Here is a 27,992-nt window from a genome sequence, read left to right on the forward strand (position 1 = left end):
GAAGCGGGGTACACCCGAACTGGACGCCAGCCAATCCCAGGGCACATATAAACAAACAACCATTCACACTCACATTCACACCTAAGGGCAGTTTAAAATCTTCAATCAACCTACCATGCATGTTTTTGGGATGTCGGAGGACACCGGAGTACCCGGAGAAAACCCATGCAGGCACAGGGAGAACAAGCAAACTCCACACAGGCGGGGCCGGGGAATGAACCTGGTTCCTCAGAAATGTGAGGCAGATGTGCTAACCAGTCGTCCACCGTTCCTTGGCGTCAGCCAATCAGCAACAAGGTTTTAGTTTAGCTTTGTTCCCCTGGCATCATCAAATATGAAAAAAAATACGACAATACGCACACTAAACATACTCATCAATAAGGCACATACAGAGCTGGGAAGTCAACAGGGGATGAACTTTAAACAAAAATTTTTTCTCATCATTGTAAGATTTCCCCCCAAAAAATCTTAAGTGTCTCCACCTGCCGCACCCAAAAAAAAAAAAAAAACAGCAGCAGGTGGCGGTGTGATGCCACACCGTCAGGCCAGTTTTGCCAATGGGAAACCACATAAAAGTAATTTTACGGAAAAGGCACATTGGATGCATGGATGGAAAACATAGCATAGTGTCGTTAATCCTCAGTAACACAACATTTAAAATTCAAAAGTTAACAAAATAAAAACAAAAAAGTTTTTGCATTGAAAAAAGTTTCATACAAAGTCTTCACATTAAATTTAATCTGTTTTCTGTCAGCTAAAATTCGTTTTAGTGTGGACAAAAAAGGGCAACATGCATAGAAAAAAAATTATTTTCAAAATTGCGGTAAACACCCCAATCATTTGTGCGACAAAAAACAAACAAACAGAAAGTGCTGGATGTGGGAAAGGCTTGAGGTCCGGTAGTGCGTGTTCAAGTCCTGTTGCAAACACTTCCTGACCAAAAGTATGCACGTTTTGACCTGTGGGTGGCACCAAACCCCGAAATACGTCCGTTTGTGTGTGTACGTGTGTGCGTGTGTGGATCAGAAAGCATTTACAGTACTTCTGGTTTTCCAAATTTTACCTGCATGTTACAGCCTCATTCCAAAATGGACTGACTTAATAGTTTTCTCTCAAAATTCTACACATAATGATGTACATTTATTTTTCTTCTTTTTCCCAATTTTAGCAAATGTAGGTAAATAAAAAAAAATTACAAAAAATAAATCATATGTCCATAAATATTCACACACAGCCTTTGCCATGAAGCTAAAAAATAAGCTCAGGTGGATCGTGTTTCCAATGATCATCGTTGACATGTTTCTGCAGCTTAAAATTATTGGGCATGATTTGGAAAGGCACACACCTTTCTGAGCTCCCCAACGTTGACAGTGACAGTGCATGTCAGGCCACAAACCAAGCAAAGACATTTGCAAAAACGAAAAAAAAAAAAATGTTGGTGTGTTGTCATTATGGGGTGTCGTGTAGAATTTTCAGAAAAATTAATTTATTCCATTTTGGAATCAAGCTCTAACTTAAAATATGGAAAAAGTGAAGCACTGGGAATACTTTCCAGGTGTACTGCATCTGTCTTGTGTTTGTGTGTGTACTGTGTGTCTATAATAGCATATTTCAAAAAGGGTGTAAGTACGAATTAGCCCATCGGGGGCGATAAAGGCTCAGTCTCTGCTTTTGGAAGACGTGAGGAGTTCTGCCTCGGCCGGGTCCTCCTGAGGGAACATCACGTAACACGTCTTCTGGCCCATGTAGTTCAGTTTCTCTGCGGGAGATGAACAAGATGAAGCACACACACACACACACAGGTATGGACTTGGCCTAGTAGGCGACCAGTCACCTGTGAATCTATAAATCCACGTGGGCTTGTTCTTCCACCAGACGCCCACAAAGTAGACGGGCACGCCGGTGAGCATGATGACCATGCCCAGGCCGCACACCACCGGCTCAGAGTACAGGCTGAAGCACAGCAGCACGACCCAGAACACCATGTAGGCTACGGGGATCAGCAGGTTCACCTGCAAACCACACACAAAAAACACTGATGCTTTTTCTTTGCCTTTGCTTTGTTTTTGGGTCACATGCACACCTGTAGATAATTTAGAGCACATGCAGTGAACGTTCGTTTATCACGTTTCAGATGCACTCACAATTTGATTTGTGAAAAACTGTGATATAGAGACCATATAAAAAACATTTGTTAAATTGTTTTACCCCTCCCATTTGGCTGCTCAGGTCGGCCCATTAATTTGCTGATGTAACCCATAGTATCATGCAACATGGACGGAGATTGAAAGTTCATTAACAGGCCTTTCAAATTCAAGCTATAATCGGGGCTATGGATTTGGCGAATAACTTGATTGATTTAGGTAACCCATGGATCGGCTAAACTATGGAGTGGACTAGTGGCTTGGAACCATTTGAAGAAGGCTATTAAACTTTTGAGATGCTGCATTTGGCAAGACTTGATGCAAAGTTTTAAGAGATGGGCCTATCTGGCCTTAACAGCATACTGCACTTTCTTCGATAAAGGGGTCATGAATAATATTCAGGATCTTCAGAGGCAGTTTAACTTGGACAACCATGACTTTTATAGATTTCTTCAAGTTCACCATTATATTAATCAAATGAAAAGAGAAGAGAAACAAAAAGATGGGAAAGTTTGATGGCAAAAATATTTAGGGATTCCTACCGGGGAAGATTAATTAATTTACAAAGTTTTACAATAAATAAATGGGAACATCAATCCATCCATCCAATTTCTCTACCGCTTATCCACACTCGGGTCGCAGGCTGCCGGAGCCTATCCCAGCTATCTTCGGGCAGGAGGCGGGGTACACCCTGAACCGGTTGCCAGCCAATCGCAGGGCACATAGAGACAAACAACAATTAGAGTCTCCAATTAATGGATGTTTTTGGGATGTGGGAGGAAAACCGGATTGCCCGGCGAAAACCCACCCAGGCACAGGGAGAACATGCAAACTCCACACAGGCGAGGCCGGGAATTGAACCCCAGAACTGTGAGGTAGCTGTGCTAACCAGTCGGCCACCGTGCCGGCAAGGGGAACACAATGCATGTCAAATAAAAATGGGAATGTGAAGGAAACCTGTGACAGAAGATAAATGGGAGAAATTGTGTCAGATACAATGGAAAACATCAAGCTCAGATGAATGGCGAGAGTTTTGTTGGAAAAATCTCATGAGATTTTTCATTATACCTTCTCAAAAGAGACATTGGACAAACTGCTCCATGATGGCGACAATGTGGGAGTCAGGAGGTAAATAAATTTCATATATTCTGGTAACGTACATCACTGAGTCCTTTTTGGAATGAGATACATGGGGTTTTGCAAATTGCCTGGGGACAGGTGTGGGGTCGGGAGAGTGCGGGTGTCGGACCTGGTTTCAGTACGTCAGTGCTGTTTCCCGGTCTAGGCGCCCTGCTCCTCCGCCCTGCCTGACCCCCAAGACATCCTCTTTCTTGTAATGCATTACACACATCTATCTCTGGAGGGCATCGGGTTGTGGGTGGAGGGGGTTTGGCTGCAGGGCAGCAGTGCCCAACATACCTGCGCTCCCCTCCATCCTCACGGGCCACTCCAGGTTTTAATGCGCCACACCACTCTGGGGCCACTTATAGACGGGTAGGGCCAATGACTGCCAGTCGGGGACCTGGGGTTGGCGTTGGGTCCCTGGGGCCTCCTCCGGGTAGCCGGTATTTGGGGCGCTTCGGTGGGGCCGGTAGACCACCCTAGAATCCTTGGTGTGGGTGGTGTCCCTTCCCCCGGACCGCTCTCAGGTGGCCTCCTGGGCCCGACCCCGCCTCTTGATTGGGTGGGGTGTGGTCCTCAGCCCCCGCGGTGCAGGCACATCAATTATAGGACACGTCTGACAGTTATTGTGCATGTGAAACGGTGTCAATTCATTTGCATGTGTCTGCAGACAAACACCACTGGGACTTATTCGCTGGGTGTGGGGCCACTCACTCATTGCAACAAATAATTTATAACTATGCGAATATCTTTGGTATCCCCTCACTTACACTCTGGTCCTAATTTAATTTACATAGCCACTCCCACCACACTTCAGTTATACAGCCGGGTCCACGACCCCTGTCCTGCATGCTTCACCTCCTGTCCCTGTCCTGTCCAATATTGTCCTGTCCTTCCTTCACAAGGTGTAGCACTACTGACCCATACAACACTCAAATCCAATCTGTCATTGTACTAGTTATATACTGCGTTACTTTCCTCATCTTGTTTACAGCTATTGCTTTGTCTTTTGTTGTCTTATTTTCCTACAGTATATTATTTAGTTACCTTTTTACTGTGTTTAGACCGTCACTGGTTTAACAAGTTTTGGATTTTGAGTTTTATATGGTACACCCCAGTTATTATTGTTCAACATGTTTAATGTTTATATTTTTGCTGGTACATACAAGAACAGGATCCTCACACATCTAGACAAAATTTTAAGAACATGTGAACATAGCTTTGTTTGAATATCTATGTCATGTGACCGTTAAGAGTGACATCTATACTCACAGTATGTTTGGACTTGGAAAAAATAAAATAATTTAAAAACAGGTTTTACCCCTCCATAACCATCCATCCATTTTCTGAGCCACTTCTCCTCACTAGGGTCGCGGGCGTGCTGGAGCCTATCCCAGCAATCATTGGGCAGGAGGCGGGGTACACCCTGAACTGGTTGCCAGCCAATCGCACGGCACATACAAACAAACAACCATTCGCACTCAGATTCACACCTACGGGCAATTTAGAGTCTCCAATTCATGCATGTTTTTGGGATGCGGGAGGAAACTGGAGTGCCCGGAGAAAACCCACGCAGGCACGGGAATGACATGCAAACTCCACACGGCGGGGCTGGGGATTGAACCCTGGTCCTCAGAACTGTGAGGCTGACGCTCTAACCAGTCGGCCACCGTGCCGCCCCCTCCATATGCTTTAAACATTTAAACGTGAAAATGATTTTTAAACATCCTAAATGTATGTCAACAAAATAATTTGTTGATTTTGGCGGGGAACTTATCCTTGGTTATTTGCTGGGAAACTTCCCTATTCACTGTTTGTACTCAGGCCAAAGCTACTGTATGTTTCATATAAAAATGTTGCTTTGGCACAATCTGGTGGCATCTTGGTCCCAAGCACCTATAGTAAACTGAGGGGAGGAGCTTCATTTAGTCGGTCCATTTCTTTGTGTAATGGAAAAAAGTATTTGTTTATTTCATTTTATCTCTACATCTGAAATCTAAAAGAGCAGGTAGAGAGTGAGTTTTGGATGGTGGTAGTACCTTGATTGGTCGCACCAGATCTGGCTTCTTTTTGCGGAGGTAGAGCAGGCCGGCAATGGTGACGCCGTACGACAGATAATTGATAAAGGACACATAGTTGATAAGGTTGTGCGTCTCACCGATGCACAGGATGACGATGGTGGCGAAGCACTGTGAAACACCAGGAGAGATGTTGCGTACTCGCATGTAGGTGTACCAAACGTTGTGTCCTGTGTTTTATTGTGGCAGGAAGTGCAGTGACTCACGCAGACCAGCAGGGCGGGGATGGGGGTGCAGTTCTTCAGGTGGATCATGGCCAGCAAGTAAGGCAGGTGACCCTCTCTGGCTCCTGAGAAACACAACCTACACACACAGAAATTACATACACATACAGACCTCTGCCAAGGCCAAACATTTTTATTATTATTTTTTTATTTATTTAAGAGCTAGGAATTGTTCGCCGCCCGAGTAGGATAAATGTATTCAGTCCTGAGTAAACAAACTGCCCCGAGATGGTACAAATAGCAACAGTTGGATAAAAACACTATAATTTTATACTATAACTATATTTTTACTATAACACTATATATATATATATATATATATATATAAAACACTATATTTTATACTATAACACTATAATTTTATTTTTACAATTGTATGACAAGTTGACCCTCCAGTTTGTTTCTTCAGTGTACCAAAATGGTCACAGGTCACAATGTGACTTGATGCTTTTATAATCTTTAATAATAATAATAATAACAACAACAACAAATTGAAATGAATAAAAAAAAAACAAAGCAAATCTTAAAATAATTTACAAACTCCAATTCCAATGAAGTTGAGACATTGCATAAAATGTTAATAAAAACAAAATACAATGATTTGCAAGTCCTTTTCAACCTATATTCAGTTGAATATTTAATGTTCCCATTGATGAAAGTTATTGTTTTTTTTGCAAAAATTCTCTCATTTTGAATTTGATGCTTGCAGCACATTCCAAAAAGCTGGGAGAGGGGCAACAAAAGACTGGGAAAGTTGAGGAATGTTCAAAATACACTTGATTGGAACATTCCACAGGTGAACAGGTTAATTGGAAACAGGTGAGTGTCATGGTTGGGTATAAAAGGAGCATCCCTGAAAGGCTCAGCTCAAGCAAGGATGGAGTGAGGTTCACCACTGTGAACAACTACGTGAGCAAAATTCTGGTCTACCATCCGGCGTCTCAGGAGGGGGAAGCAGTGCACCATCAACACTCTGTATAGGGCCTGACCTGCAGGAGCCCTTCCATCCATCAATTTTCTGAGCCGCTTCTCCTCACTCGGGTCACGGGCGTGCTGGAGGCTATCCCAGCTATCATCAGGCAGGAGGCGGGGTACACCCTGAACTGGTTGCCACCCAATCACAGGGCACATACAAACAAACAACCACTCGCACTCACATTCACACCTACGGGCAATTTAGAGTTGTCATTTAACCTACCATGCATGTTTTTGGGATGTGGGAGGAAACCGGAGTACCCAGAGAAAACCCACACAGGCACGGGGAGAACATGCAAACTCCACACAGGCGGGGCCGGGGATTGAACCCCGGTCCTCAGAACTGTGAGGCAGACGCTCTAACCAGTCGTCCACCGTGCCACCCCTGCAGTAGCCATGCCTCTTAATCACTCACTTAGCACACGCTCACACCACTCACTGTATATATTTTTCTCCCTAATCACATCTGGGCACATATACACATCAAATGGTTCCGTTCCTGGGGGACTGGTATGGGGTCGGGAGGGTGTGGGTGTCGGACCGTGTTTCAGCACACTCATCCCCACGTTTTAATGCACTACATACACCAATCTCTGGGGGACGGTGGGGAGGGTCCGTCGGGAAGTTGAATCTCAGATTCAGGAGGAGCAGTGTGGTTTTCGTCCTGGCTGTGGAACGGTGGACCAGCTCTACACCCTCGGCACGGTCCTTGAGGGTGTAGAGTCTACATGTGTTTTGTGGACTTGGAGAAGGCGTTCGACCATGTCCCTTGGGGAGTCCTGTGGGGGGTACTTCGGGAGTATGGGGTACCGAACCCCCTGATATGGGCTGTTCGGTCCCCGTACAACCAGTGTCAGAGTTTGGTCCGCATTGTCGGCAGTAAGTCTGACTCGTTTCTGGTGAGGGTTGGACTCCGCAAAGGCGGCCCTTTGTCACCGATTCTGTTCATAACTTTTATGGACAGAATTTCTGGGCACAGCCGAGGCGTAGACGGGGTCCGGTTTGGTGGCCTCAGTATTGCATCTCTGCTTTTTGCAGATGATGTGGTTCTGTTGGTTTCATCAAGCCGTGATCTCCAGCTCTTAATGGAGCGGTTCACAGCCGAGTGTGAAGTGGCTGGGATGAAAATCAGCACCTCCAAATCTGTGCCCATGGTCCTCAGTCGGAAAAGGGTGGTGTGCCCTCTCCAGGTCGGGGATCAGATCCTGCCCTAAGTGGAGGAGTTCAAGTATCTTGGGGTCTTGTTCACAAGTAAGGGGAGAATGGTACGGGAGATCGATAGGCGGATCAGTGCAGCGTCTGCAGTGATACGGACTTTGTATCGGTCTGTTGTGCTAAAGGAGCGAAGCCGAAAGGTGAAGCTCTCAATTTATCGCTCGATCTATGTTCCTACTCTCACCTATGGTCAAGAGCTGTGGGTCGTGACCGAAAGAAAAAGATCCCGGATCTTAGCAGCCAAAATTGGACAAGCCGCATTCTGCACGTGTTACAACACCGTGGCTTCGTAGTAAAAGAGTGAGAGTACTACACTGGCCTGCCATTAGTCCAGAACTGTCTCCAGTTGAAAATTTGTGGCCCATTATGAAGTGAAAAATATTACAACGGAGACCCCAGACTGTTGAGCAACTCAAGTTGTACATCAAGGAAGAATGGAAAATAATTCCACCTACAAAGCTTCAACAATTAGTGTCCTCAGTTGCCAAACGCTTATTGTGTGTTAGTAAAAGGAAATGTGATACAACACAGTGGTAAACATGCCCCTGCCGTAGCTTTTTTGAACTGTTGCGGGCACAAAAAAACAATAATGTTTGTCAGTTTGAACATTAAATGTCTTAGTGTATTTAATTGGTAGGGTGAAAAGGAGTTACAAATCATTGTTTTCTTTTCTTTTTTTCACGTTTTACACAACGTCCCAACTTCATTGGAATTAGGGTTTGTGCAAAATAAAACGAAAAAAAAGCTTCTGATAAACTGCATGTAGTTGATTGCTCAGTAAAGTTGAAGATGTTTTGGCGGGGTATTTGTTTTTGGTGATGATATGTCCATGTACCACATGTATTGTGTTGGGGGTGTCCTGTGAGATTTTTATTGTGTATGAGTGTGTGTATGTATGTGCGTGTGTGTGGGTGTATGTTACCTGGAGGAGGTAAAAAGATATCCGTTGATACCTCCAAAGGTGGACAGGGCTACGGAAATTGGCATCACCCAAGAGAACATGCCCAGCAGCTTTTCACCAAAAGTCTGCAACGTGACACGATAGCAACACTAAACAGTTTTTGAGTGTGTGACCTGTGACAAAATGACATAACGGTAATCCAAATATGACATAATTTTCTTAGATTTCATAATATATTTGAATATTTTTCATTCTTTTTTTAGTCAATCAGCTGAGCATGTCTAGCACCACCTTTTTAAGTGCTCAACAACTTTAAGACAGGGTACCGAAAGGGCTTTGAGCATCAGGATTGGTTTTCACTAACTCGAGTCAGTAGACCAAACAACTGAATCACCTGAATCTGCGGCTAACTGGAGTCATGAGCCAAATAATAGAATCATCTGAGTCTGCCATGACCAACCATCACAACCAAATCATCTGCATCCAATGCATTTTCCATGAGTCTGATAACTCAAGTCAGGCAAGAAAACAACAGAATAATCTGTCTATTCGGTATTTTTAGTGAGTCCACTAAATTGTGTCAGTGGTCCAAACAATCAGTGGACAAAGAGTCAGTTGGGGGGATGTGCGACACCCACATCCCCCATGCGATGGATGCTCCCGATACTCTACCTACTACAACTATTAATACAAATAATAATAAATTGGTTTTATATAGCTTTTCAAGATATGTAACAAAAAAAATAACTAAAACAATTATAAAATTTCTCATTATAATGCCACATGACTAAAGATAATTCAGTTTCAAAAGCAAAAATGCTTTGCTCCACTTTCTGCTGTGTCTCAAGGTCTGATTTTTGAACAAATCACATGATCCTCAAGTAAACACTGCTTTAAAGACTGTCAACTTACTACAGATGGCTCTTGTTTTGGTCTTGAATATGGAGATATGCTAACGGGGCAGGGGTAGCTCTATTCTAGTGGGATACAGGGCTGCGGGCCAACCCAAAATAATGAAAAATCCCAAACAATTTACCTTCACACCTTTCACAGAAAGCTATGATGTAGCGATTTCTCAAAATAACTACAATACATAATGGCTTGACAGACTGGTTTTAGAGCGTTTAAAAAAGTCGAAGAATGTCAAAGTGGCCTTTGCATTCTTCATTGTTTCTGTAAACGGGCCTTGAAGAAAAGGATTTTGGCACCCTTGGCTTACGCCATCTAATGTCGCTGGCACGCAGTGTCAAAGTTTGACTGAAACCAGGAAAAAATGAGCAAATTATAGCTATTTTCAGTTTGGGATTTTTACGGGTTTGTTTTGGAAGTGGGCAAATACAGTGGGTACGGAAAGTTTTCAGATCCCCTTAAATTTTTCACTCTTTTTTATATTGCAGCAATTTGTTCAAATCATTTACCGTAATTTCTCGTGTATAATGCACATTTCTTGCCCCAAAACATTGTCAAAAGTCAATAGTGCGCATTATACATAGGTATTGGGGCACATGGAAAAAAACTTTCACATTTTATAAATGTATGCCGCCATCTTGTGGTTATGAAAAAGCTGTACACTTTCATTCTAATATGCCACCGCCAACTAGTGGTTATAAAAAGGTGTAGCCTACACTTTCATTCCAATATGACAGGAGTACGTGCTCATTAAGTTTACATACGATGGCAGAATTTGTAAAATATTTTAGTTTTTAAATATGACTGAACAACAACGATCATTAATTTGACAGGGTTAAGTTTACATACCCTGGCAGAATTTGTGAAATATTTAAAAAAAAATTTTTTTTTTTTTTTTTTTTTTAAATATGACTGAACAACAACCATCATTCATTTCTTTATGGTTATGTTTTGTTTAATGATAATGCTTTTCTGAAATGCCTGACCGTTTAATTTGAACCCAATTAAAATAAAATTAAGTGTGTTTCGCCAGGTCCTTCATGTTTTCTTTAAAGAATTGTACCCATCTGACAAATTCTGCCTGGATAATCAAACATGAAAAACAACTGTGTGCTTTCTCATTTACTAAATAAAAGCAAAATAAGAGCAAGTAAATAAAAAAGTATTACGTGTTCAATAAAGTGCTTAACTTCAGAACAATTCTTTGGGGGAAAAAACCTATAAAAATACAGATAATACTTCATGTTTTGATCATATGGGTAGAAGCAAAACCATGCATTGTAAAAATGCAGTATACATGGGTAGAAGGGTTTTCCAGAATTTTGAGCTTGACTCACTTCCGGTTTCCTTTTTTGGCATTCTGCTTTTTACGTTGCGTCGTCGCTAACTTAGGCAGGTTTTAAAAGTAACGAGCTAATTTTTAAAAATCCAAGTACTTCGTTACATAGGCAGAAGGGTTTTCCAGAATTCGTTACTTCCCACTTCTGCCTGTAATTGGAAATTTAGTCAGTTATTCTGGTTTTGATAAGCCATTTGGACAAATTCCAGGGCTTTGATGTACTTGGTCAATGGTCCTAATGAGCCCTGATCGACACAGGTATTCTAGACAGAGACAGATAAGGGCAAAGCTTTTTTTGCCTACGCTGTGTAATGTGGGAATCGCATGCGTCACATTTAGAGATTTTGAGGATTCGCCATCAAAAAGAGGTTGAGTAATTGGACTTTGCCAACTAAACAAAAAAAAAAAAAAAAAAAAAGAGCACAGACAACTTCCTTGACTGCCATGCTTGTGCTTCCTATTAGTGCACAGCGAACTCATGTGACTGTCACTGTAACGCTCACCACTGCCACGGCATTGGACGCTAGCAGCTCCTCAGGGGTCATGGAGGAGAAGTAGGCGATGTTGGTCATTGTGTACACCAGCGTCACCAAGGGGATGGAGATGTAAATGGCACGGGGCAGGTTCCTAATTCAACGCAGTGAAGCCACAGTGACAATGGTAGCAATGATGTTAGCAGTAGGTTCACTGCAAAAACTAAAATCTCACCAAGATTAAATACAGTATCTCAAATCAAGGTAAAATATGCTTGTTCTTTCCCAAGATTTTTGTGTAAGAGAATTTCACTTGCTTCAAGCATTTTCTTCCTTAAAAATCTTCATAAATTGTTATAACTTATTGAGATTTTATTTCTGGATGTGTGAATATATCTTGTGATAAGAAATACCATAATTCTATAAATGTAGGTGGTATAAATACACCAGTTTTAATACATTAGTGGTGGTTCTTGAGGATGGCAAGATTTTGACTTGGCAAGATTTCTTAAAACAAGTAAATATAGCTAAGTCAAAATTCAACTGGCAGACAATTTTGTTTGAATTAATACATTCTTCGTACATTCTGTCGTCATACATTTTTTTGTTTGTTTTTATGTACAGTTTTTGCAATGTTGTTAGGAGGGATTAAAGGCTCATAAAAAACATACTTGCGTGGCTCTACCACCTCCTCGGTGACGTAGTTGAGGAAGTTCCAGCCACTGTAAGCAAAGGACGCCTGCAGAAAGGCCAGCGCGATCTGACCCACGGACGGTTCTTGACTGAACTCGAAGGCCACACTGGGCATCAGAGCATCGTAGTAGCCTGGACACATGAGGAGAGAACATGGTCTCCCAAATTGTTATTCAACCCTCAACTTGGTTCCTGTCTACTGAGTTCACCTAAGCTTTCACCAAGTTCTTCAGTTCAGTCGAGTGTCCAAAATCCCTGAACAACGGCACCTTTGAACCAAAATGACTGCCAACTTCCATCCATCCACTTTCTGAGCCGCTTCTTCTCACTAGGGTCGTGGCCGTGCTAGAGCCTATCCCAGCTATCATTGGGCAGGAGGTGGGGTACACCCTGAACTGGTTGCCAGCCAATCGCAGGGCACATAGAAACAAACAACCATTCGCACTCACATTCACACCTACGGGCAATTTAGAGTCTCCAATTCATGCATGTTTTTGGGATGTGGGAGGAAACCGGAGTGCCCGGAGAAAACCCCTGCTGGCACGGGGAGAACATGCAAACTCCGCACAGGCGGGGCCGGGGATTGAAACCCGCTCCTCAGAACTCTGAGGCTGACGCTCTAACCAGTCGCCCACCATGCCGGACTGCCAACTTGCTTTTTGCATACCTTTTTGGCAATTATAATTCTCGTAAATTTTTCACAAATTTTAGCTATTCCCCGTCCGTCATGATAACCTATCCCATGCGAATAGGAGGGATCCACTGTACACCCGGCTCAAATTTAGTGGCGATTGGCTGAATTCCCTGGGAAGAGTTTGTTTTGGTACAATCCCAGGAAATTTACATAATCCATGAAAAATAGCATATTTGAACCAAAATGGTCATTTACCTTTGCATTTTGCAGCATAGGTTCTTTCCTGTCCCATCACAATGAACACGTGTGACAGATTTCGCGTCAATCGGACACACTGGCGGCAGAAAAACAGGTACCGAACCAAAGCGTACTGAACTTGGTGAAAATGAGGCTTAGAAAATTTGCACGTTAGCGTCGTTACCTCGACCAATTTGAACCAGTCCCACAATAATGATGAGGCCCAGAGCCAGCAGTTTCCCCACCGTGAATACATCCTGGATCCTCGTGGCCCAGCGCACACTAGAGCAGTTCACCCATGTCAGGAACACTACAACACAAGAATACTATTTATGATCAATAATGTTCAACACTTAATTGGGAATGTAGCTGATTTCAAGTCATCCTTGTACGTTAATATGTGTTGAATGATATTCATCATAAAGTCAAGACAGCGTCACCATTGTAAAGCACTGCTCTGCTCAACTTGAATTTGTCATGATTAAAAGCAAGCCACTCTATCTCCTGAGGGAAATCACATCCAGTCGTAGTATATATTCCACCATATGCTAATGCTAAATTAGACATGAAAAAAAAAACTATTTCGGCATGAGTAAACAACAGACTTATGAAATCTAAAAAAAAAAGTAAAAAAAAAAACCAAAAAAAATAAAAGTAGCTGAGCTCCAAGTCATGCTTGTGTAGTTTTGTCAGTGCCCAAACAGTTACAACCTTTGGGAGATATTCTTCAAACTTTCAGGGATGTTTAGTTTAGATGTTCAGTCTGAAACCTATGGATTTTGAATGACACATATGTAGCTGAGACAGAGGTAGCTGAGTTCAAAGTCACGTTTGTGTCGTTTTCTCAGTGCCCGAATGGTTGCAACTTTGAAGAGATTTTCTTCCAGCGTACAGGGATTATTAGACAACATGCTAAGTGTGCATCTGATTTTATAGCCCTTTAAGCACTCTTTCTCCCAGGGGGGCGTTCTAGAGCAGCCATCACGGGGCAAAACATTTCCTCCCACCACTCAAACTGCTTCCGCTGTGAATGTTTGGCTGCAGCTTTCCTGTGAGACCAAGCTGATGAAGAACACCCCTGTTGCCTCCCTCTTTTTCCTCTTCAGTAATGCTGGATTGTTCCACTCCCCCTCGAACACCCAACATGCCAAGCGTCTGTCTTGCCACTGCCAGACGTTCTGGAAAGGGACAGCGCAGGTAAATCTGACTGCCAGTAAGAAAGGATTTAAAAAATAATATAAAAGCCAGATAAAAAATTCTGAAGAAACAAACAAACAAAAACTAACTTTAAAAAAAAGATTAAGATGATACGTCAGGGCCCTAAAGGGAGGCAATGTTTATTTCACTCACATGAAGATGCTGTAAAGGCATTTTGGGATTTATCCACTCGAGGACACTTATAAAAACAATTAAATAAACTGATGGCACCATGACAAACACACAATAAAAAAGATAAAACAATTTTTAAAAAACTATTTAAAAAAATGATAAAAACATAAGGAAAAACTGTAAATAAAACACACTAAAGCATAAGAACGCCCCATAAAACACAATAAAAAATTATAACGCAAAAAAGTATAAAAACATGAAGAAAACAAAAACTAAAAGATCATTTTAAAATTTTAAATTAAAAAAAACTGAAAAAAAATTATGAAAAATAACGACCCAAGAACAAGGGGAAAAAAATACAGTAAAAACAAGTATACAATTAAACACAAAAAACAAAAAGATTTTTACAAAAAGATAAAAACAATTCTATGGCGATAAACGAGACGAGGCAAAAAAACGACATGAAAAACGAGAAAAAAAAACATGAATACAGAAAAGAGGAAAAAAAACAAGATTAAACGCACAATTAAAAAATACTTTTGCGATTTTAATTAAAACAATTTTTTTTAATTATAAAAACAATATAAGAAATCATCGAGTTTCAAGCCGGACTACTTTTTAAATTTTCCTTCCTGTCATGTTCTTTTTTGTATGCTGCCAAGGCCACTAAACCATTCCACAATGTTGATAAGCAATTCGATTTCGGTCACTGACAAAATAAGTTTCTTTTTGTTTTGCTGGGTTAGGGTTAGCAAAGCATTGGCCACCATGATTCATTTATATTGGTGTGATGCTTTGCATTGAACATATCTGGTTGAATTCGGGCGTGTAGAAGCCATGCGTATTTTATATATATATATATATATAAGCGAGTTTAAAGAAAACGATAACCGATCACCGATCCGATCACAAGATGGAGGAATGTGTCTATTTAAATGACCCGTTCATTTACTGTATATACTTGTGTACTTAATTGCTCAAAACATTATATGTATCTTCGTTCCTCTATTTATACCAGTGAGGCATAGTGACAAACAACAAATGAATGCTCTTCTATTAGATGGCAGGAAGTAAATACAGTAATTAATGGTTCCACTTTTTGTGACATTTTTGTTGGTGTGCCGTGAGATTTTTCAATTGTAAAATATGTTCCTTGGCTCCATAAAGTTTGGAAATCACTGCTCTAGTCAGCTTGTGTATTCTAATCAGTCAGATCAAACCAACATTACATGACAGAAATAATGGGTCCTAACTTACTGTAATTAAATTACTTTATTTTGAATTAAATGACTTCACCCACACCGAAATTTTAGAGCATGATTCGACAGAACGGCGGCATGTTTACGTCCAACCATTCGTGCTACCACCCGCTTGCTCGGCTACATAAAAATGTTTTGCCTGCTTGCGAGCCGTATTGTATTAAAAGTACGTGAACATACCTCAAGCAAGCCTTAAATGAACGTCCTCTCCTGTCCTGAGCAACAGTGACCACCAACACACTTTTTTCCCCATTTTGACCTTATAATATAGTCGGCGCGATCCACTCTTGTTGTCGTCGCCTCGGTAATGCGTGTATCTGGTCGCATTTGAGTTGACTAGATAAAGCCCAATAAAAAACGGGATGTGGTGGTATCGGAATACAAGATTTTATTGCAGTAGCCTGACAGTGCAACCGTGAAAGAGAAAATGTATCTTGTAGTCTGATCCGGGCATTACGTGTAGTCTGTCTCAGATGTGTTAACTGTTCCACACCCCAGACATTCATTCATTCAGCTTCCGTTCCGCTTATCCTCACTAGGGTCGAGGGCGTGCTGGAGCCTATCCCAGCAATCTTCGGGCGAGAGGCGGGGTGCACCCTGAACTGGTCGGCAGCCAATCGCAGAACCGCCGACATGTTTTTTTAAATTTATTTTTTCCTAATAACTTTATTGGCCGTCAGACGCGCGCTAAAAATAAACTAGCTTTTGGATTCAAATATACTGCGCACAATGGAAACATGGAGTAAATGTCTTTTGCGGAGCCGGCGAATTATGACATTTTGGATACAAAACACAAATATTGTACTAATTAGATTAAAATAGGAAAATGCTTGCTGAAAAATACACAAATATTCAACGAAAATATGGCCGTCACCTGAGCTGCCTTCCATCATGTTTCATAGCACTGCAAAATGTGTTTGACCTTTTTTTTTTTTTTTTTTTTTTGCTGATGCAGCACACAGAAGCCTGTTGGCACACAGAAGCCAACAGAGATGCTAAACACACTTGTAACGCTAACATTTGAAAGGGTAACACGAACCAGCTGAAATGAGTAAACTGTTTCATCCCAGGCCCCAGATTTATAAAAGTGCGGTCGATGGTACAAATGTGGCTACTCACTGACGCAGATGGTGGCCAGCAACCGGGTGGCGGTATAGGGCGGCAGGCAGTTCTGGAAGGCGGGCTGCAGCACGTAGTTGGCGAAGGTGAGCGCGATGACTGCCAGCGTGGTTGGATACATGATGAGCACGGCGCTCCATAGCAACAGGAAGCTAAGGCACACAGAACAAGCTACATTTAGAAATACCCTCACGTGTTAAAAAGAAGCAACCAAAAAAGAAAAAAAACACTGTTATATCATGCCAGACCTTAGTTGAGCAAACATGCAAGTAGGTTTTACACAATCAGGATTTTTGGGGCTGATCACCGATCAGCAAGTTTATAAAAACGATGACCGATCACCGATCCGATCACAAGATGGAGCAATGTGTCTATTTACATGACACATTGACATGTATATACTCGTGTACTGTACGACTTGTTCATTTATTGTATATACTTGTGTACTGTATCTTCAAATATATTCTCTAGCATTTAAGACAAAAGTAAAAACATCAATGACCTCGAGGGGGCATACAAGGATTGGCCACTGACATAAGTTTAAGTCAAATCAACATTACAACATGACAGAAATAATGGATGCTAACTTACTGTAATCAAATTACTTAAACAAATACTGTTAATGACATGCTTTCTCTAACTTTCTCACTGTCCCGGCTATATGGATGGGTGTTGTCCAGAGTTAGCGTCCATTTGACTTTTCCTTTGTTTTTGTTTTTTGTTTTTTTCCCCCCACGCTGCGTTGCTGGAACATGGCATGCTCCTCCTTGTGTACATTCTTCAGGTGCCCGATCAAATTTGTTGTTTTGAAGCATTTAGATGACGTTCGGCGGCACGGTGGACGACTGGTTAGAGCGTCAGCCACACAGTTCTGAGGACCCGGGTTCAATCCCCAGCCCTGTCTGTGTGGAGTTTGCATGTTCTCCCCGTGCCTGCGTGGGTTTTCTCCAGGCACTCCGGTTTCCTCCCACATCCCAAAAACATGCATTAATTGGAGACTCTAAATTGCCCGTAGGTGTGACTGTGAGTGCAAATGGTTGTTTGTTTATATATGCCCTGCGATTGGCTGGCAACCAGTAGAGGGTGTACCCCGCCTCCTGCCCGATGACAGCTGGGATAGGCTCCAGCACGCCCGCGACCTTAGTGAGGAGAAGCGGCTCAGAAAATGGATGGATGGATGGATGGATGAATACAAAATAAACAGATATACTACAAAATGTTTTTTTGGGTGTTGTGACTACAGGGGCAAAAAAATAATTACAAATTAGTATAACTAAATACCACAAATATATAAATATAAACTATATATTCCAAAAAATTGCATCTGTAAAGGTTATGCCTTCGTCGTTAGAGTACGATGTTTTATATATATTTAAAATTGACAGTGGTTAACTTTTTTAGTTTTATGATGACTTCACAGTTTAGCTAGCCGATAATTGACATGAAGCTTAGTTCATGTTTGACCAGCTATGTGTTTAATTGAGAATTTTTAATGGTCTCAAATCAGTCTCCGTACTGTCTATGATTTTGTTGTCTTATGTTTCAGGATACAGCTAACTAACACTGATACTGTACCGATACTGAGTACAAAGTGGCTCATTTGCAGACATATGCTGTGACTGAGCCAGATTGTTTGACTTGACTTTTGGCTTGCTTAACCCAAGTAATTACTTGACTCGATTTGAAATGAAGTCGAGACTTGACCTGATTTGACAATGGGACTTGCTTGAAAGTTGAAGGGAAGGACTTAAGGCTTACTTGTAAATTGTACATACAATATATGAGATGATTGATATGATATGATATACGTAATCTGATATGATTTTCTTACCCGACGAGTCCGCCGAAGATCTCCGTCACGTATGAGTAGTCTCCTCCCGACTTTGGGATGGTGACGCCCAGCTCGGCGTAGCACATTGAACCCAGCACGCAGATCCCTCCTCCACATACCCACACAATGAGCGACAGCCCCACTGAGCCAGCATGCTCCAGGACGCCTTTGGGGGACACGAAGATGCCCGAGCCGATGATGTTGCCTGAGGAGAGGAAAGAGACATAACTGAAAACAACAAAGAAAGTAAACAAGGCTCTCCTGTATCAACTAATTGGCCATGGTTATATATACAACCCCAATTCCAGTGAAGTTGGGACGTTGTGTTAAACATAAATAAAAACAGAATACAATGATTTGCAAATCATGTTCAACCTATATTTAATTGAATACATTACAAAGACAAGATATTTAATGTTCAAACTGATAAACTTTGTTTTTCGCAAATAATCATTAACTTAGAATTTTATGGCTGCAACACGTTCCAAAAAAGCTGGGACAGGTGGCAAAAAACACTGAGAAAGTTGAGGAATGCTCATCAAAGACCTGTTTGGAACATCCCACAGGTGAACAGGCTAAATGGGAACAGGTGGGTGCCATGATTGGGTATAAAAGGAGCTCCCCTGAATTGCGCAGTCATTCACAAGCAAAGATGGGGCGAGGTTCATCTCTTTGTGAACAAGTGCGGGAGAAAATAGTCAAACAGTTTAAGGACAATGTTCCTCAACGTACAATTGCAAGGAATTTAGGGATTTCGTTATCTACGGTCCATAATATCATCAAACGGTTCAGAGAATCTGGAGAAATCACTGCATGTAAGCGGCAAGGCCGAAAACCCACATTGGATGCCCGTGACCTTCGATCCCTCAGGTGGCACTGCATCAAAAATCGACATCAATGTGTGAAGGATATCACCACATGGGCTCAGGAACACTTCAGAAAACCAGCGTCAGTCAATATAGTCTGGCACTACATCCGTAAGTGCAACTTGAAACTCTACTATGCAAAGCAAAAGCCATTTATCAACAACACCCAGAAACCCCGCCGGCTTCTCTGGGCCAGAGCTCATCTAAGATGGACTGATGCAAAGTGGAAAAGTGTTCTGTGGTCTGACGAGTCCACATTTCAAATTGTTTTGGGAAATTGTGGATGTCGTGTCCTCAGGGCCATAGAGGAAAAGAACCATCCAGACTGTTATGGACGCAAAGTTCAAAAGCCAGCATCTGTGATGATATGGGGCTGTGTTAGTGCCAATGGCATGGGTAAGTTACACATCTGTGAGGGCACCATTAAGGCTGAAAGTTTCATACAGGTTTTGGCGAAACATATGCTGGCATCCAAGCAACGTCTTTTTCATGGACGCCCCTGCTTATTTCAGCAAAACAATGCCAAACCACATTCTGCATGTGTTTCAACAGCGTGGCTTTGTAGTAAAAGACTGCGGGTACTAGACTGGCCTGCCTAAAGTCCAGACCTGTCTCCCATTAAAAATGTTTGGCGCATTATTTTTTTATATATATATATATATATATACACACTTTCCTATGTCGCCAATTCTATTTCCTGTTCTAAGGTCATCGTCACATTTTATCTGGTTGCCACCTGGGCGGCACCCTCAAGGTACTTGATGTTTACAGCTTTCTCAGAGGACGCGCCGCCATGGAAACATCAACCAGTAATCATCCCTAAGGGTTCCAGTATAGCAGCTTGGAGGGAGGGTCATGTACTATTGCTGAGAGTTTTAGGACTGCAACTATTTAATATTTTTTTTTTTTTAATAATTAATAATTTCATTCTGTCGTTAATTTTTTTGATGAATCGGATTTAAAAAACAGGACATAAATTCAAAGTGACACTGCAGAAAATGTACAAACACAGACTGATTATAATTCAGTGACTACTTTGGTCAGTAACATGTCAGAAAATATGCAAAACAATTTGCAATTGTCTTATTTTGATGAAACACAAAGATATTCAATCTGATTTATCATTATATAAAATACAATAATATAAATAGAAAAAATATGTACAAATATAAATATTTAGTGTGGAGAGGCTGAAATTCAGAGGATTTGGAGAATTTTAAGTTAAACAAGGTCCCTAAATGATGAATCGCTTATCAAAACTTGGTATAGAATATAATTTGATAATCAATTAGTTGTTGATTAATCGATTAATCATTGCACCTCAGAACACTTTTCGATGAACAAAACAAGCACTTTTTATTTTCCAATCAGTGTTATGTGTGTGTGTAAGCCAGGATTTGAAATCTGTCTTCCCCAATTCTGTAAATAAGCTTTTCATATCTATTTTTGATCATTTATCTGCTCAGAATGAGCCTCATTCACTAATAAATGTGTGGAAATGTGCACTCTGCACACAAGTTGACCTTTTACGTGAACACACCATCGGATTCATGCCATGTGCGGACTAGCCAATTTTCTTCGCACCACCATGCGTATGTTACTGAATCAGAATTCATGATAAAGGCACATGACCGCGTGCTGCAATCTGCACAAACGCGCACGCCTGCTTTCTTATGAAAGGCCGTCTGTGTAACGCATCTTAGCCAATGCGCGAAGGTTTAGAGTCACAAGACACGGCGCCAAAATGTTAATAACTTTCATAAACTTTATCCTATTTAAAAAATATCAGAGCACATCTGCCTCACAGTTCTGAGGACCGGGGTTCAAATCGCAGCCCTGCCTGTGTGGAGTTTGCATGTTCCCCCGTGTCTGTGTGGGTTTTCTCCAGGCATCCGGTTTCCTCCCACATCCCAAAAACATGCTTGGTAGGTTGACTGAAGGCTCTAAATTGCCCTTAGGTGTGAATGTGTGCGTGAAAAGTTGTTTGTTTCTATGTGCATTGCGATTGGCTGGTGACCAGTTCAGGGTGTACCACACCTCTCGCCTGAAGATAGCTGGGATAGGGTCCAGCACACCCACGACCCTGGTGATGATGAAGTGGTGCGGACGAAAAAAATGCACAGTGACAGCATTTTCACAGCATTTCAAAAGTAGAGGCATGCCAGGGCAACCTCATCATCGCACAGAAAAGACCCCCACCCCCGCATTGCGTTCTCAGCATCTCCGAGGGTCCGCTAATGATGCAGCGTGAGCAGAGAGAAGCATTCATGGCTGTCACGTTCACTTGTGGAGGCAGTGTGAGATGTTGCGTAACAGCTGCATTGTCCTTGTTATGTCATAAAACTGCCCCCCAACACCCCAACTAGCAAAACCCTAGAGTCCTCCTCGTTCAAAAGGACAAGCCTGACTCATTTAGGCGGACTACACCCTAAACTGGTCACCAGTCAGTCGCAGGAAACATATCGACACGGACAACCATTTGCAGTCATATTCACACCGTCACTGAGTGGGAACTGAACCCACACTGCCCGCACCAAAGTCAGGCAAGTGTACCACTACACCATCAGTGACTGATTTGGGAATATGCCTGACTAAAATGCAAGAGTCCTTTTAAAATGCATCGAACAGGACATTTGCGGTTCAGCATTCACATATTTTCAGATTTTGGGGGGAACCAATCCTTTGTTATGTAACGAAAAACTCACCTATTCATGGTTTTTGTGCTCACGCCAAAGCAACATAAGCATTGCTTTGCAATAGGGATTAACGATTTCAGATTTTTTTGGAGACGACACTAAAGTGATTATAGTCAACTCGACCTAATCAATAAGGCAGATGGTATTCTTTTTAGATGTCGGTGTTTGCGGCAGCACGGTGAACGACTGGTTAGAGCGTCTGCCTCACAGGTCTGAGGACCGGGGTTCAATCCCCGGCCCCGCCTGTGTGGAGTTTGCATGTTCTCCCCGTGCCTGCATGCGTTTTCTCCGGGCACTCCGGTTTCCTCCCACATCCCAAAAAACATACATGGTAGGTTAATTGACAACTCTAAATTACCCGTAGGTGTGAATGTGAGCGTGAATGGTTGATTGTTTGTATGTGCCCTGCGATTGGCAGGAAACCAGTTCAGGGTGTACCCCGCTTCCTGCCCGATGATAGCTGGGATAGGCTCCAGCACGCCCGCGACCCTAGTGAGGAGAAGCGGCTCAGAAAATGGATGGATGGAAGTCGCTGTTTGCGCTTTCACCTCCAAACACAATCTCGCTCACTCACTCTCCCCGTCGTCCTCGGTTCCACTGGCCCCACCCTCTAACTCCTTCATCCAATCACATTCAGATAGCTTAGTACCCTTGCAGACAGTCAGAACTCTTAAAACTCACGTTTCATTCACGTAACATATCCGCAGCTACAGTATACAATAGTATCTACTGTAATTTAAAGAAATTACAGGAGAAGGGAATGCTTTGTATGCATTGTAGCAAACCTGCAGTTGTGTTGCGTGGATTGCCACAAGAGTTTTATATGATGTGACTGTCTGTGAGCTCATGGAGGTGAATGTGAATTGTGATTGGATGAGTGAGTCTGGGGGTGGGCCAGTGAAAGGCGGAAGGATGTCTGTCTGTGGGAGGTAGGCTGACATTTGACAGAAACGCAAGTTGGATGTTTTCTTTGGCGGCATTAACCGTTCATTTTAACAATAAAGAGGATATTGATCGACCACCACTTGTCTTTGTTTTATCGTCTAACCAGACGCTACAGTACATCTTTTCACTGTTTCAGGCAGGTCGCTGAAGTCGCAGACGTGAGGGTTTACGGCTGTTTGTCAGCTAGCGTTAGCAGGTGCCTTTTCAGATGGGTGTACATTCATTACAGTATATTTGAGAACAGCCTTTCATATTTTGCAAGTGACTGTGCTACCAGTCTCATTTCCAGTAAAATATTGCCACACCCTTGTTTTCAGCGAGGTGCCAATGTTGTTAATGCCAAAACACGTGATTGGCAACTTCAACCCATTCGTATTGGGGCGTGGTAAAGTCAACATGATGACTAGTTAGTTCAACCCCCACTTTTCAACCATCTTGTGGCATATTGGTGCCAAGAAACTATGGTGGAGTCAGTTAAGGAGATTCACTTAGACAAGGTTATGCTTTACCGCCATCTTGTGGCACAGCTATGGGCAAATATAAACCTTATTACTCGACTTTACGCCGAAGACATTTAACTCCGCGTCTTCGTGGCGTATGAATCCAAAAGCTTGTTTATATTTAGCCTTGTCACGTGTCTTGTTGCGCAGGACTGTAACTATCTGATAGCCAATAAAGTTTTTTCAATCTTGTCAGTGAAAAAACACACCATCGGTGTGGGACTATTTTGCGGTGTCTCAGACAAACAACACGCAAGTTATTTGCAGTCTGTGCACAACTGAAGTACGTCGTGGAGAACGTCATCTAAATGCTTCAACACAACAAATTTGATCGGGCACCTGAAGAATGTACACGAGTAGGAGCATACCGCGTTCAAGCAATGCAGCGTGGGGGAAAACAAAGGAAAATCCAAACCGGCGCCAACTCTGAACAACACCCGTCCATATAGCCGGGACAGTGAGAAAGTTAGAGAAAGCATGTCAATAACAGTATTTGTTAAAGTAATTTAATTACAGTAAGTTAGCACCCATTATTTCTGGCTATCCCACCAATGTTCACTCACACAGCTAAACCTTATTTATTTATTTATATTTTTTAGAATTAAACAGTCTTCTGAGCCACTTTCAAGCCATGGCTGGTCTACACTGCAAAATAACTAACATGCATGTTGTTGGATTTTGGGAGGAAGCCACAGTGCACAGAGAAACCCCACACAAGCATGGGAAAAATATGCAAAACCCAGAGAGAAGGGCTGAGATTGGAACCCAGGACCTGTTCACTGTGTGGCAAACATGCTAACCACTAGGCTAACGTGTTGCCAGTGAAAATACCTTCCATGCTTTTACTGTCTTTCTCCATGCTCACATTTGCAGTACACTTGCTATTTCAACTAGCTTCAACCCTGGTTCTCACAGAAACAAAGGTTGTGCTGCGTTGGCCTCGCAGTCGAAGTGGTTGGGGGGGGGGGGGGGGGGCAGCATGAGCAGTCACTCATTTGCATGAACCAGGATCACAAACTCAAAGTGAGCTAATTTTAAGTCTATCCTACATGATTATGAATGAGTAGTAATTGTTGAGTTACAGTGAAAACAGGATTTGAGATTAGTGCTTAGGTTTTAGTTAATTTTTCCCACGACTTTGACGAGTGGTAACTGTGGAAGTACAGCGCAACCATGGTTAGGGTTTAACGTTTGGGATAAGAATAAGGTGTTAAGGTTTATGGTGGGTTATGTGTTGAGGTTTGGGTTCAAATTTTACACGGAAAAAAAAGTATTTGGAATTTAGTTAATTTGAATATGTACATGGATAAAATGTGGCAAACTGACAATTTTCAAGTAGACAAAGGGCATTTTTTTTATCACGTCAGTTTACCACATTTTAATCATGTGCAGCTGATGTACTTGCTCAAATTAAGTAAATTCAAAAGATTTTTGTTTTGTTTAGGTTTCGGGGCTGAGGTCAAGGATTAGGGAAAAGGGTAAGCAGTGTTAGTTTGTATGTTTGTAACTTTTTTGCACCTTTATTGAGGAATAAAATGCATAATCCAATAAACAAAACTGCTCTGCGATCAATTATAAATCGATCTGACAGAAGCATGTGCCTCATGAGCAACCCTAAACCGTTTATAACAACAAACAACCATACTTCCTTTCAGCACCTGCTCATAAATAGCCTTCTTTGAGTGCTAGAGTGCCAAACCAGTGCTGATGCTAATGGGCCTGGCTAGCATGTGAGTCAGTGGTTGCGTGTAACTTCCCTCCCCTGATAGGAAAATTGACACTAGATTGTTCCAGCTCCCTGCAGCCGGGATAACATGTCGCTCCGGCCCCGCCTCCCTGACAGTCTATCCCTCTAACGTTGCAGCTAAAAAGGAACTCGTGGAATGGAGTCATGTGAGCGCGGTGGAACGCAGACATATTTACAGTTGTCAGTTTTCCCGAGAGGCAGTACAGGCAGTACAGGCAGTACGGGTGAAGACCCCCAATGTTTAGGTTACGCTCCTTGTACTCTCCCGCAATCCCGTCACTTCTTTTCCAGATGTTTTTTTCCGTAACGACTGATGTTTGGCTACATCACAGCAGATCAGAGATTTCCCCAGTTTGCGTGGTGTTTTGTGTGAGCGTGTCCTTGTGTGTGCATGTGTGTATCTGTTGTGTCTTTTGTGTGTGTGTGTGTTGTGTTACTCTACATGTGTGTGCGATGTATAAGTGTGCGTTCGTGTTTGTCCATCTGTGTGTTACTATAGTGTGTGTGTGTGTGTGTCTGTGCGTGCATGTGTGTGTGTCCGTGTGTGTGTTGATGTGTTTGTGACTTGTGTTCGCAGAGTGTGGCATTTGTGTGAGATGTACTGTCCGTGTTGTGGTGGGTGTGATATTTCTCTGTGTTTGTGTGTGTTGTGAGTGAATGTGGCGTTTGTGTGTGTGTTCTAAATTTGTATGACAGTAAAGACTGATAGTAAAGCATAAAAACAATAACATTATTAGTGGCGGTCAACTTATTTTTACAATTGTACGACAGATAAAGGTAAGACCGAGCATTTAATTGTTTTTAAACTTGTCTATTTGCAATGCTTCACTGATTATTACACTTTTATGATCAGTACAAGCTGAACTCAACTAAACTCAACTTTATTCATAAAGCACAGCTTTAACAAACTGATGTACATAAAACATAAAATTCAGTAATTAAAATAATAATAATATAATTACTGTATTACAAATATCATATTAGTACAGGTTAACTGATTTTTACCCTTCTATGACAGTTAAAGATGTGTAAGTTAGCCATGCCATTGGCACTGACACAGCCCCGTACCATCACAGATGCTGGCTTTTGAACTTTGCGTCCATAACAGTCCGGATGGTTCTTTTCCTCTTTGGCCCGGAGGACACGACGTCCACAATTTACAAAAACAATTTGAAATGAAAACCACAGAACACTTTATCAGTCCATCTTAGATGAGCTCTGGCCAAGAGAAGCCGGTAGCGTTTCTGGGTGTTGTTGATAAATGCCTTTTGCTTTGCATAGTAGAGTTTAAATTTTCACTTACGGATGTAAGATGGTGGTTTTTGATGCAGTGCCGCCCGAGGGATCGAAGGTCACAGGCATTCAGTGTTGGTTTTCGGCCATGCAGTGATTTCTCCAGATTCTCTGAACCTTTTGATGATATCCCTAAATTCCTTGTAATTGTACTTTGAGGAACATTGTCCTTCAACTGTTCGATTATTTTCTCACACACTTGTTCACAAAGAGGTGAACGTCGCCCCATCTTTGCTTGTGAATGACTGAGCAATTCAGGGCAGCTCCTTTTATACCCAATCATGGCAACCACCTGTTCCCAATTCGCCTGTTCACTTGTGGGATGTTCCAAACAGGTGCTTGATGAGCATTCCTCAACTTTCCCAGTCTTTTTTGCCACCTGTCCCAGCTTTTTTGGAAAGTGTTAATGATGTGTAATGATTATTTGCTGAAGTTGATGATTATTTGCTAAAAACAATAAAATTTATCAGTTTGAACATTAAATATCATGTCTTTGTAGTGTACTCAATTAAATATAGGTTGAACGTGATTTGCAAATAATTGTATTCTGTTTTTATTTTTGTTTAACACAACATCCCAACTTCATTGGAATTGGGGTTGTACTTTGACACTTGAATGAAAGTTCAATGAAAATTAAAGTTCAGACTGAGTATTTTATTGTTTATAGGCTTGAAAACTAGTGGCGTTCACTTATTTTTACACAAAAATGCGACTTAAAAACTGTCCTGTACGGCTTGTAAAGTTGTATTTTTTATCCGTAGATTGGATTACAGTATTTCCATAAAGTTCCTATGTGGATAAAGTTCAAATCCGAATAGCGCTACATCCAATCTGTGCTTTTACGATGCAGACACATTGGCGCATATCCCCTTTCATACACCATATTTATCCACATGTGAGTGCATCTATGCTTGCAGAGGCTGGATAACAAGTCCCGTTGCTTATGTTGTATCGGCATACACTGCTTTATATTGACATACATCAAAGTAAAGAAGCTCACCGAAATAAATCTTTCCAATTCAGCATGATCCAGCCACGTATGCAGGCTCTGATGCAACTTTCCGCCCAGCCAGAGGGGGTGAAAAAAATGAAGTAAACGCATCCTGCCGCACATCACTTGTGGTTGGCCCAAATTGCACGTAAAAGGCTAACATTCTTGCTGAAAAAGAGGCCAGGGAGCAGGCAGGAACTCGTTCGAGTCCCAGACGTTGTGCTGCCGTAACTTTAACACTCCAAACAACTGTAACTTTACATTCGTTACCTTTTGAACACAAACTAGTTGAACTCAAAGTTTCAGAAACTCACCGATGATGATGGCGCACGCGCTCAAAAGTCCAATTTCCTTCTTCAAAGTCACCCTGTCGTCCTTGTTTTTGTCCTTCTTCCTCTTCGCCTCGTCCCCCATCGTGCACGGTGCCCCTCCACGTTCAGCGGAGCCCTCGAGAGTGTCTACTTCCAAAGCA

At 42.0% G+C, this 27,992-nt stretch overlaps 1 protein-coding gene across 4 annotated transcripts; it reads right to left on the reverse strand.

The window, feature by feature from the left end:
* Positions 1–718: 718 nt before the first annotated feature.
* slc7a10a (solute carrier family 7 member 10a) lies at positions 719–27,991 on the reverse strand. 4 transcript variants are annotated; one of them, XM_061670021.1, is made up of 12 exons: positions 27,835–27,915; positions 27,530–27,586; positions 18,483–18,687; positions 16,652–16,803; positions 13,129–13,254; positions 12,052–12,205; positions 11,411–11,534; positions 8,681–8,784; positions 5,551–5,647; positions 5,306–5,455; positions 1,835–2,012; positions 719–1,759 (listed from the first exon to the last, which is right to left on the reverse strand). In XM_061670021.1, the coding sequence occupies exons 3-12, from the start codon at positions 18,566–18,568 to the stop codon at positions 1,659–1,661; spliced, it is 1,272 nt and encodes a 423-aa protein (XP_061526005.1). In that variant the 5' UTR covers positions 18,569–18,687; positions 27,530–27,586; positions 27,835–27,915; the 3' UTR covers positions 719–1,658. The 4 variants fall into 4 exon arrangements, with proteins under 4 accessions (XP_061526005.1, XP_061526007.1, XP_061526004.1 ...); XM_061670023.1 differs by having other exon boundaries at positions 27,530–27,632; positions 27,835–27,899; XM_061670020.1 differs by lacking the exon at positions 27,530–27,586 and having other exon boundaries at positions 18,483–18,648; positions 27,835–27,991.
* Position 27,992: the final 1 nt, after the last annotated feature.

The sequence above is a fragment of the Phycodurus eques genome, chromosome 2 (assembly GCF_024500275.1).
Source record: "Phycodurus eques isolate BA_2022a chromosome 2, UOR_Pequ_1.1, whole genome shotgun sequence".
Classification (NCBI taxonomy): Eukaryota; Metazoa; Chordata; class Actinopteri; order Syngnathiformes; family Syngnathidae; genus Phycodurus; species Phycodurus eques.